This window comes from Staurois parvus, unplaced genomic scaffold (genome assembly GCF_062004578.1).
Source record: "Staurois parvus isolate SC_StPar_1 unplaced genomic scaffold, SC_StPar_1.0 ptg000287l, whole genome shotgun sequence".
In the NCBI taxonomy this organism is placed as follows: domain Eukaryota; kingdom Metazoa; phylum Chordata; class Amphibia; order Anura; family Ranidae; genus Staurois; species Staurois parvus.
The window spans coordinates 30887818-30900073 of NW_028318083.1; the positions used below are offsets into that span (position 1 = coordinate 30887818).

Below are 12256 nucleotides of genomic sequence, written 5' to 3' on the forward strand. Positions count from 1 at the left end.
TAACACATGTATTTTCATAACTACATAGCACCTTGTTCTACTTCTGTCAACGCCCTAGTTGACCAGCAACCAGCATTGAAAAATGCCATTTACCAGTGATGCCATGCAACTTGTGGTGTCATTCAGCCCACCTTGTGTTATCTATTTCTTTGGCAGCATCAGGACACAGAAGAAAAGTGGAATTTCAGATTACACCTAAGCAAAAGTGATTGTAAAGGGTTTTTTTTTTTTTCCAAATAACAAACATGGCATACTTACATGCAGCCTGCAATGGTTTTGCAAAGAGCAGTCTTGAACCTCTCTCATGGGGTCCCCCCACGGTTTTAGCTCCTCCCACTTGTCCAAGTGCCCCCCATAGCAAGGTGCCTGCTATGACTGCATTCTTGCACGATAGATCCCAAGCTAGGTCCCACCCCCCTGCTCCCTTCTCACACGATCTGACTGACCGCAGCAGTAGCCAATAGTTCCCATTGCTGCCGAGTCTCACAAGAGTGGGGACAGGGGAGCACAGCTGCTGCAGATGGGCACAGCTCTGGATCCAGAATGGACTCAGGAAGTACCGCAGTTTTTGTAGCAAGCAATGACATTCCAGAAGGAGGGGTGGGACCTCTGTGTCTTGTGATTTACTCCAAGAAATGGAATTTACAGGTAAGTATGTAGAAAAAATCCAATTTTCTTTTTCATACATCACGGGACACAGTGTAGGCTATTGATGACTATGTGGGATGTCCCAAAGTAATAAGAAATTTGAGAGGAAGGTGACACCATGATAGCCACCGTCAATAATCCCTCAGGATCTACTAAGCTGTCTGTAAATCACTGTGGCCAAAGGCAGAATGCTCTGCAGCTCTGATATCCACCTGGTATAACCTTGTGAATGCGTGAACCGAAGACCATGTCGCAACCTTGCAAACCTGAGCCACGGATGCCTGATAGCAGATTGCCCAAGATGCCCCCACACAGTGTACCTTCACCTGAAAGGGTGGGACCTTACCTTTGAAACCATAGGCTTGAATGATCAATTGGCCGATCCAATGAGAAATAGTTTCCTTGGATGCCACTTGCCCCTTCCTAGGCCCCTCTGGCAGCACAAATAGAGCATCTGACCTCCTGACCTATGCTATAGCCTTCAAGAAGACCCTTACAGCAAGAACCACATCCAAGGTATGCCGAGATATTTCTCTTGCTGACTGAGGCCTAGGAAATAATGGAGGAAGAACTATGTCCTGATTGAGATGAAAACCAGAAACCACCTTTGGTAAAAAGCACGGAAGAGGTCGCAACACCACCTTATCATGATGCAAAACCAGCAATAGTTATCTGTAAGATAGAGATGCTAGCTCCGACACCCTTCTCGCAGGAGTAATTGCCACTAGAAACAACATCTTAGGATTCAACAGGACCAGTGGAATCTCTCAAATAGGTCCAAATGGTGGCTTTTGCAAAAACTCCAAAACCAAGTTCAGGTCCACGGACACAAAGGCAACCTGACAGGAAAAGCCATACCAGGAGCGTGGAAATTTAAAAAAAAAACTACTTATCCAGGGACTAAAATCAGTATCCCAATCTACTTGTCCCTCATGACAATCTATTTGTCCTAATAAAAAAAAAAAATCAATTTTAACCAAAACCGTATTTAAATCTGAGGTTCTATTAGGAATGTCTGGGACTTTTAAAAACAAAATGGGCTTTATGGCGACTTAAATGTTTAATTTTTTTAACACTGCGCTGTTTATCTGCTCCTCCCATCCCTGCCTGTCTCCAGCACTGTACGCAGGGACTAGGAGGGAGGGGAGAGACCTTGCAGTGTAATGAGCACGGATTGGGTGCTCGTCAGGAAGGGGGAGTGTCAGGCTTATCCTTTATCCATTTTGCTGCCAGAGCCGTTTTTGCATTTTTTTTCACATGTTTAAAAATTTTATTTTAGGCTTGAAGATTACACAAACCCCCCAAACTTAACATATTTTCTGAAATCAGAGATCCTAGAAAATAAAATAGTGGTAGTTCCAATTGCATGATAAATGTCGCATGATATTACCGCAAAATTTTAGTTAAAAATACACAGAATTTTAGGGCACAAAAAAGCAATAAATTACCCTATTTTTTTTGTAAAATATAATAGATGAGGTTCCCCGGAGTAAATAGGATATCCAACATGTCAAACCTTAAATTTGCGTGCACTCGTGAAATGGTGACAAACTTCAGTACCCTATATTTTTTTATAGGCAACCCTTTTAAAGATCTTTATAGGTCATCAGTTTAGCGTTACGAAGGCGGTCTGGTGCTAGAAATATTGTTCTCATTCTGGCGTGCGTCGCGATATGTAACGTGTATCACAGTCGTCATTTTCATGCGTAGGCGCCCCGGCATGTCCTTTTACTTTTGTACGTACGTATATGTGGGGGTGGGTGGCCTCAATTTTTTTTTGAGGGGATGTTATGTGCTTGGGTGCAAATTTGATTTTCTTTTCTATTAAAAAAAAATTTTTTCTACTGAACTTTTTTTTTTTTACCATCACATAGGGGACAAAAGGCACTGTAATACAGATCACAATGATACAGCTATGCAAGTAGTGTGCTGAAAAAACACTCAATGCAAATGCTGTATTACAAGCCACCTAAGGCAGCTCCTGAATTACTGGTCCACATTTCCCCCTCAGAGGAGTACTCACGTGCCCCTACTAGCCCGCTCTGTGTCCCGGCCACAGGAGATTTCTCAGCAAGGCTTCTTATCCAGCAAGGCTTTTGTACCATCCATTTTAGCTCATAGCCTTCCAAATAAATCAGATTAAAGTCCCTGATTCTCTAATGGAACCGTTCTGGACTTTCAGGTATGCTCCAAGAGCACAACAACACTTTTAGTGACCATCCACCTTACAGACACTGGCAAAAAAACTGAGGTACTTCCTGTACAGGAGGGTTTATATAGGGGAGGACCTCCTCTCTGACTGGTCGGCCAGTGTCCATTCACCTACAGATGGCCTATAACCCACATAGCCATGAATAGCCTGCTCTGTGTCCCGTGATGTATGATAAAGAAAAAAAAAAAACTTTTACCTTTTCAACCATTTTTAAACTGTTCTCTTCACCCCCCTAACACCTCTGCTCACTAACTTGTGTATGAAAGATATATATACTTACCTATTTTCAGGCTGCTCTGGTCTTGTCACGTGAACTCCTTATGTCAGCCAGCAGCGGTTGCAGGAGACAGGAAAGAGAACTCAGGGGACACAGAGGAACAGGATCATATGACTGGACCAGAATGGCCTGAAAATATGTAAGTATATACAAGTTTCTTACACAGGTTAATTAGCAGAGCTATTAGGAGAGGGAAGGGACAGTTTTAAGGCTAATTAGGTGTAAGATGGAATTCTATTTTAAGCTTTCCCGAACTATATGAACTTCACTATACTCAGTGCTCAGCATAAATGAGTACAATCCTTTTGAAAAGTAAGATTTTATTCAATATCTCAATGAACACAAGAACAATTTCCAAGATTTAGACAAAACTGAGTTTTATAGAAAATTTGTTTAGCTCATTACATGAAAGTAAGGTTTACAGTATAATATACCTTGTATTACAAAATCTTCAGTTTTACTCAAATTAGTTGATGCAAAAATGAATACACCCCACAACAAAAACTACTACATCTAGTATTTTGTATGACCTCCATGATTTGTAAGGACAGCACCAAGTCTTCTAGGCATAGAATTAACAAGTTAGTGACATATTGGAACATCTATCTTTTTTCATTCTTCAAGAACGACCTCTTTTAGAGCCCGGATGCTGGATGGAGAGTGATGCTCAACTTATCTCTTCAGAATTCCCCATAGGTGTTCGACTGTGTTCAGATCAAGAGACATACTTGGCCACTGAATCACTTTCACCCTGTTCTTCTTCAGAAATGCAACAGTGGCCATAGATGTGTGTTGTGGATCATTGTCATGTTGGAAAAGTGCACGACGAACAAGGACACGGAGTGATGGTAGCATCTTCTCTTTCAATATAGAGCAGTACATCTGTGAATTCATGATACCATCATTTAAATGCAGCTCCCCGACATCAGCAGCATTCATGCAAATCCATAGAAGGATACTGCCACCACCATGTTTCACTGTAGGCACCATTCACTTTTCTTTGTACTCCTCACCTTTGTGAAGCCATACAGTTTTAAAACAATCAGTTCCAAAAACATTTATCTTGGTCCCATCACTTCAGAATACAGAGTCTCAGTAGTCTTCATCTTTTTCAGCATGGGCCCTGGCAAATTCTAGGTGGGCTTTTTTGTGCATGGGCTTTAGGAGAGGCTTTCATCGTGGACATCACCCATGCATGCCATTCCTCTGCAGTACACGCCATATTGTGTCACAGGAAACAATCACCCCAGTTTGGCTTTCTACTTCTTTAGCTAACTGCAGTGAACTTGCATGGTGATTTTCTTCACCCCTTCTCATCAGAAGACACTCCTTTCGAGATGTTAACTTTCGTGGACGGCCCGGACGTCTCTGCGAGATGGTTGCAGTTCCATCTTTGTTAGAATTTTTGTATCACTTATGCTACAGTATTCTGAATAATAAGTAAAGCTTTCCTGATCTTCTTGTAGTCTACTCCTTTCTTGTGTAAAGAAATTATTTTCTTTTTCAGCCTTTTGACATTTATCTTCCATGCGGTGCCATTGCTGACCGCATGAAATGGGAAGGGGTTTTCTTTGTTAAGAAGGAAATCCTTTTATAATCGACTGTCTGCTAGACACCTGTTTAATGAATAATTAGACTAATCTGTAGCTGACTTCTTGTTCATTAGGATTTTGCTGTCTAAAATTTAGCTTTGCTACTAAGACTTTCATTGGGGTTTATTCATTTTGGCCTTGAATGAATTTGTTAGGAAAAGTACTTTTTTGTGTGTGGAAATTAACAAATCTCGTCTGCAATCAATGGCCCACATTTGTGGGAGTATTTTGTAGTATATTTTTTTGTAGTCCTATAGAAAATGTTGATTCTGAAAGGAAAGTAAAGGTTTTCTGACAAATCTGTCGGGGTATACTCATTATGCTGAGCACTGTAGGTTTATGAAACTTGACTCTTTTGATTAGGTTTAATGACTGACCTAACAATATTGATGAAATCCTAAATAGTTACCAAGATATCAAATTCATCCTCCAGGAACTGCCTGCATACTCTTGCCACATGAGGACGAGCATTGTCATGCACCAGGAGGAACCCAAAACCCACTGCACCAGCATAGGGTCTGACAATGGGTCCAAAAATTTTATTCCAATACCTAATGGCAGTCAGGGTGCCATTGTCTAGCCTGTAGAGGGTTGTGCATCTCCCCATGGATATGCCTCCTCAGACCATCACTGACCCACCACCAAAACGGTCATGCTGAACAATGTTACAGGCAGCATAATGTTCTCCACAGCTTCTCCAGACCCTTTCACATCTGCCACATGTGCTCAGGGTGAACCTGCTCTCATCTGTGAAAATGACAGGGCACCAGCGGTGGACCTGCCAATTCTGGTGTTCATTGGCAAATGCCATTTTGTAGGGCTCTGGCAGTGCTCATCCTGTTCCTCCTTGCACAAAGGAGCAGATACTGGTCCTGCTGATGGATTAAGGATCTCCTACAGCCCTGTCCAGCTCTCCTAGAGTAACTGCCTGTCTCCTGGAATCTCCTCCATGCTCTTGAGACTGTGCTGGAAGACACAGCAAACCAGGTAATGGCACGTATTGATGTGCCATGCAGAAGGAGTTGGACTGCCTGTGCAACCTCTGTAGGGTCCAGGTATTGCCTCATGCTACCAGTAGTGACAATGACCCTAGCCAAATGCAAAACTAATGAAAAAAAGTCAGAGAACATGAGTAAGTAAAAAAATGTCAGTGGCATCCACCTATAAAACCCTTCCTTTTTTGGGGGTCATCTCATTGTTGCCCATCTAGTGCACCTGTTGTTAATTTCATTAACACCAAAGCAGCTGAAACTGATTAACAACCCCCTCTGCTACTTAACTGACCAGATCAATATCCCAGGAGTTTAAAAGACTTGATGCTATATTAAGTGTTCCTTTAATTTTTTTGAGCAATGTATTTACTGAAAAGCAACAATCACTGTGACAATTGGGTGGATTTTTTAAAGGTAAATAGACTGTTCACTTTGCAAGTGCAGTTGCACTCATTTTTCACAGAGCTTAGTAAATGTGGTAAAGCGCTATTGATTTACACCATCCATTCATGTGCAAGTAATAATGCTGTTTTTTTTCCTTGCTTCTGATTGGGTATTCTTTACTAAGTGAAGATTTTCAACATTTACCAAGCTCTGGGCTTTGCTAATGTAAGCCCAGCATTGTGAACATGACCTCATCAATATGCTTTTGATCCTTAACTGTGGATTGCCTTGGAGTTGGTGCTGCACCAAGATATATTTCCTAAAGTGATTGTAAAGTTTTTAGTTAAAAAAAAATAAAGTTTATACTTACCTGCTCTGTGCAATTGTATTGCACAGAACAGCCCCTTCCCTTCTCTTCTGGAGTCCCCTGCCGGCGCTGTCCAATCTTCCTCTTCTGATGTTCTACAATAGCAAGCCATGTGCTATGGGGGTACATGTCCAGGTGCGCTCCCAAGCCACACTGTGGGTGCTCAGGAACACACAGCGTGGCTTGGCCACGTCCCCCGATCCCTCCTCATAGGATTTAACTGACAGCACCAGGAGCCAAAACCAGTAACTCATATACCACACAAGCAGTAATGTTGTGTGGGAATACAGCCATATTTAAAAAGGTGAATATTATACAAACGCTACCTACTGCCAATGTGGAAGAGAAATTTACAGTGGGGGATACCACAAAAGAGTGACTGACACCCCACAAAAAACTGTTAACTTATCCACACTGGGGGCGTTTCCCAGCAAAGTTTTTGCCAATGTCTAATCAACCTTTAATTCATGGTCTAGGATTAAGTCCTATATCCTGTACTGTATGATTAATGTAAATCGTTTATATGATACTGCATTGGGCTTATGTTACCTGGTCACGTTAGATACTAATACACAATCATTTGAGAATGTTTTCATTTTTGTCTACAAAATATATTTGACACCATATCTATTTTTATAGTTTTTAAAAGAGAATTTCAAAAGTTTGATATTACATTTAATCAATACATTCTGTCTAAACTTGTGGTGAAAGGACATCTACTGGGCTGGACTAATGCATTTCCATTCAGTACTCATTATTCCTATAATTTCCTGCCAACTCTTTCGGCAGAGCACGAAGTAGACAGTAACTGGATGTATTTGTGTTTACCTCTGAATGAACCCGTTGTATGTGTGACTGCAGATTGCCTTTTTGAGAAAAGGCAGCCGGACAAAAAGCACAGGCGTGAGGCTTTTCACCTGTGTGCTTCACCATATGCGTGGCCAGTGCCCCCTTTTGGTTAAAAGCTTTTCCACAAAGATTACACTTGAAGGGTCTTTCACCTGTAATTTAAAAAAAAAAACAGAATGCCAAAAAAGTTAGTTTTGGTACATAAATAAGATGTACTGCATATGACTTTTTTGTTTCCCTCAACTAGCACAAAAAATTCCCATGCTCCCTTATGTGACCTCTAGCAGACCACGTAGACATGCAGTGAGACAGCAGCTTCAGCAACACAGAACCAGAAAGCAGAAACTTTCTTAGATTGTAAGCTCGAAGGAGCAGGACCCTACTAACCCTCTTGTATTGAACTGTATCATTGCTGTATTGCCTCCCTTTATATTGTAAAGCGCTGAGCAAACTGTTGGTGCTATATATATCCTGTATAATAATAATAATGCATACAGTATATAATAAGGAAACTTGGCCATCACTTCATTTTTATATAACCGAAAAATTATACACCAGACTCACTTAAAGCAGAAGTCCAGCCAAAAATTATAACACATTTAATAGCCCTTTAAAAAAGATATAAAAAATGTATTAATAATTATAGAGCTGCATTAACTTTTTGTTTCTTTTATATTTAGGTTTTTTTACATTTGCATGTACTGTTAAAGGGTTAGACCCTCTGCCAAGTTTTCATTACTGCCTGTTTCTCTCCTGGGGAATTTACCCCTCTGTTTGCCCTGATGACCATTATCCCTGAGACATTATTATTATTATTATTATATTATACAGTATTTATAAAGCGCCAATAGTTCGCTCAGCGCTGTACATTACAGAGAACATGTGACAGAACAATACCAATACAATGCAAAACATGAGGGGATCGAGGGCCCTGCTCTTTCGAGCTTACAATCTAGGAGGGAGGGGATGGTGGCACAGGAGGAGATAGCTGTGGGGGATGGAGTGGTAGGAAGAGTGGAGGAGGTCGGCAAGTTAGCAGGGGGTGGGGTAGGCTTCCCTGAAGAGATGGGTTTTCAGGGTGCGCCTAACGGAGAGGAGAGTAGGTGATAATCTGATGGGTTGGGGCAGGGAGTTCCAGAGGATGGGTGACACCCTGGAGAAGTCCTGGAGGCGGGCATGGGAGGAGGAGACCAGGGAACTAGAGAGAAGGAGGTCTTGTGAGGAGCGGAGTGTGCGTGCTGGGCGGTACTTGGATATTAGGTCAGTGATGTAGTTTGGGGCAGTATGGTGGACAGCTTTGTACGTCAGCGTTAGTATTTTGAATTTGATCCGTTGCGCAATCGGAAGCCAGTGGAGGGATTGGCAGAGGGGGGTGGCGGAAACGGAGCGGTTGGAAAGGTGAATGAGTCTGGCAGCCGTATTCAGGATGGACTGAAGCGGGGATAGCCAGCGGCGAGGCAGGCCAGTGAGGAGGGAGTTGCAGTAGTCGAGTCGTGATATGATGAGGGAGTGGTTGAGCTGTTTAGTGGTTTCTGGAGTTAGGAACGTGCGGATTTTGGCGATGTTGCGGAGGTGGAGTCTGCACGAGTTTGTTAAAGAGTGGACTTGGGGCTGGAAGGATAGGTTGGAGTCCAAAATCACACCAAGTACTGATGGTGAAGTCAATGGGGGGTGGTGTCCGGGCTGGAGGGAAGACAAGAAACTCGGTTTTGGAGAGGTTCAGTTTAAGGAAGTGGAGCGACATCCAGTCTGATATGTCGCTCAACAGGTGTGTGATTCGGGCGGAGACCGAGGGGGTGAGGTGGGGGGTTGAGAGATAGATTTGTGTGTCGTCGGCATAGAGGTGGTAGTTGAAGCCGTGAGAGTGTATGAGTTGGCCAAGGGAGGAGGTGTAGATGGAGAAGAGAAGGGGCCCGAGGACAGAGTCTTGAGGGACCCCAACAGAGAGGGGGAGTGAGAGGGAGGTGGTGGCATTATAGGTAACGCTGAAAGAGCGTTGTGACAGGTAGGATGAGAGCCAGGAGAGAGCAGAATCTCTGAGGCCGAGGGAGTGTAGTTTTTTGAGGAGGAGGGGGTGGTCGACTGTGTCAAACGCCGCAGAGAGGTCAAGGAGTAGGAGCACTGAATAGTGGCCATTAGCTTTGGCGGTTAGCAGGTCGTTGGAGAGTTTGAGTAAGGAAGTTTCGGTGGAGTGTAGGGGACAGAAGCCGGACTGTAGGGGATCGAGGAGGTTGTTGTCGTTGAGGAGGTGCACTGAGAATCTGGTGCATCTGTGCACAGTAACCAATCATGCACAGCTTCTAAGTTTTACTTTCAAAGCTTATTTGAACAAGCTGAAGTTTGAAACTGATTGGTTACCATGCACAGCTGCACCAGCTTCTGTGTGCACCAGTCTTAGTAAATCTCCCCAATAGAGCAAGTGGAAATCCTAATTTTTAGAGTTGCCATGAGAGAGGAAGGTAACCGTAAATCTTCCAATCAGAACAAATTTCCTGGCAAAAACAGTCTAAGATGGGAATCCTTACTTCCACCCCCTTTGAAATTTTTTCCCACTTCCTGCTGCCTCTTCAAGACAGGAAGTGCAATCTTTCCAGTTTGCAGACAGCACAAAACAACTTTACAGGGGTTTTATTCCTTCCTTATTCTATCCCACATTAAAAAAAAGGTTTTTGCTATAAATATACTTTAATACATACTGATAAGGCTATTTACAAAAAAGAATGTCTATTTCATGTAGCCCAAAAAAAAAATAAAAAAAAATTCAGGGCCCATTCACAGGGCAAAAAACTAAAAATTCATCAAAACACATGTGCATTTGCAGTGACATGCCTGAGAAAGGGTCCCTGTGTGGTCTCGAAATGCTGATTTTCTATGTGATCATACAAGAATAAAGAGTTTTGTGCTGGTCTGTGTGCTGGCAACATATTTTATCTGTGACATGCATCATGACGCACGTTGATATGTAAATGTAAAGAGCATTGCAACACATTAAAAGATGCAAGGCAATGCATGTTGTTGTGCTTTGATGCATTTTCATTTACTTCAATGCATCAGAGAAAAATATACAGTATGTCATCAGACAAAAATACAAAAGTGAATGGGCCCTAAAATATTGTTACCCTATAGATTGGAGACACACCTTTGCATTATTCCCCTGACGAGATCCCTATTGGTATCAAAATACACATCAAAACGTATAGGAGCAAATTGACATGTTTTAAAGCTAAACCATAGATCTCAGGAATTGTTCTCTGTGTGGAAAAGGTGCATTCCATGTGCGTTTCCCACACTGCACTGGAAACACACTGCCTTTGCAATCACCAAATCACATGGTACTACATTAGCATGTTTTTTTAAAAGTGGGGCATGCACTATTTTTTCTATGGTCTAGTGCAATTTGCAGCCCATTCATTGTATGGAAATGCATGGGAATCGCACGGGAACAGCGTACACATTCCTGTGCAATTCAAGTGTAAATCGGCCCTCAATGGGAAATGAACCAGGGAAAAGCACACCAAAACAGAAAAGTGTGTTTCCAGTTAGGGGTTTCTTTTTTCTGTGACATATAAAGATAACAGAAAAGACATTTCAGTATGCTGCCAATCAATATTGTGTCGATGCTGCTTTCTCCTTGAAATTAAAATTGGTAACTAAATTTACCAATGGAATTAAAAGCTTGTTCTCCACTTTCCTTCAATGGGGAAAAATGCAAATAATCAATGCATGTCTGGACACTGTGAAAAGTGTTGCAGCTGTGCCAAGCTGCTTTAAACTTCATCTTAAATATTTGAAGAGTACAGCTTTAGGGCCATAAAATAAAACTTACAAACTAAGTAAGGTGAAGGATCAGGCTAGTCTGTGCATTGCATAGGCAGCATGCTAGTTCTTAGGAAATCTGGCATTTGCTCTCATGAAGGCTCTGATGTGCACCAGGTGCCCACTGTACTTTTGACTCCTAGCGCTGCATGAAGCTTAGCCTGGGAAAGACAGTACAAACTCTCTACAAATCTTATACAGAACTTGTGAAAGCAGAAAAATGGGAGCTATAGTTGCTAAACATGTGTTTAACGGTGAAAGCTCTACAGCTACAACCCTGACAGGAAAGAGTGGAAGGGTGGAACCGCGGAACCGCATGCTTAAGACCAAAAGTATGAATATCCTGCTTCTACTTAGTAAACTGCCATTTATTTTCTCTATCAGCTCATCCCCCTCACAGCTATTACCTTTTGTATCACTCAACCCTTCCTCCTAGATTGTAAGCTCTAATGAGCAGGGCCCTCTGTTTCCTCTTGTAACAAATTGTATTGTGACTATAATGTCTACCTTCATTTTGTAAAGCGCTGTGCAAACTGTTGGCGTTATATAAATCCTGTATAATAATAATAATCATGAATAATGAACTAGAAATGTTGGAACAAGAAGCTGGTTCCCCTTTGTGGAGACCATCAGAAATGACAAAGAGGGAGTCAGCCTTTCTAATTGGAGCAGTGGCTGTGAGGTAGACATGCACAACATTAATTACATCCAAACAATGAAGAAATATCTTCTACTAAGCAAACTAACGAACTTGGGGCTGGACAGAACAACAGAAGCACAATGTACTGGTTGAAATGAAAGACCAAAAACACCTTGGGAAGGAAAGAAATTCTAGGCCTTATAACTACCTTGTCCTTGACAAAGCCACCAATAGCATGCCTCACAGAGGTTATGGTGATAAGGAACACAGCCTTGTCTGTGAGAGTGGAAATGGGAATATCTTTGACAGTTTTAAAGAGTGGTTTTGAAGAGCAAAGAGAACCAGATTTAAATCCCACAGAGCAACAGGTGGATGCACTGGGTAGCCACATGACAGACACCCTGTACAAAAGTCTTAATTAAAGAATGGAATGCTAACAGTCTTGTGGAATGTAGAATGGAGTAGAATTGCAAGTGCTG

At 42.1% G+C, this 12256-nt stretch overlaps 1 protein-coding gene across 4 annotated transcripts in view; it reads right to left on the reverse strand.

Moving 5' to 3' along the window:
- ZNF236 (zinc finger protein 236) overlaps window positions 1–12256 on the reverse strand; it is a 217347-nt gene that overhangs the window by 163705 nt on the left and 41386 nt on the right. For all 4 annotated transcript variants that reach the window (XM_089682363.1, XM_089682361.1, XM_089682362.1 and 1 more), the window contains exon 6: window positions 7301–7473. In XM_089682363.1, the coding sequence (XP_089538489.1) occupies window positions 7301–7473 (173 nt within the window). The remainder of the gene's footprint in view (window positions 1–7300; window positions 7474–12256) is intronic.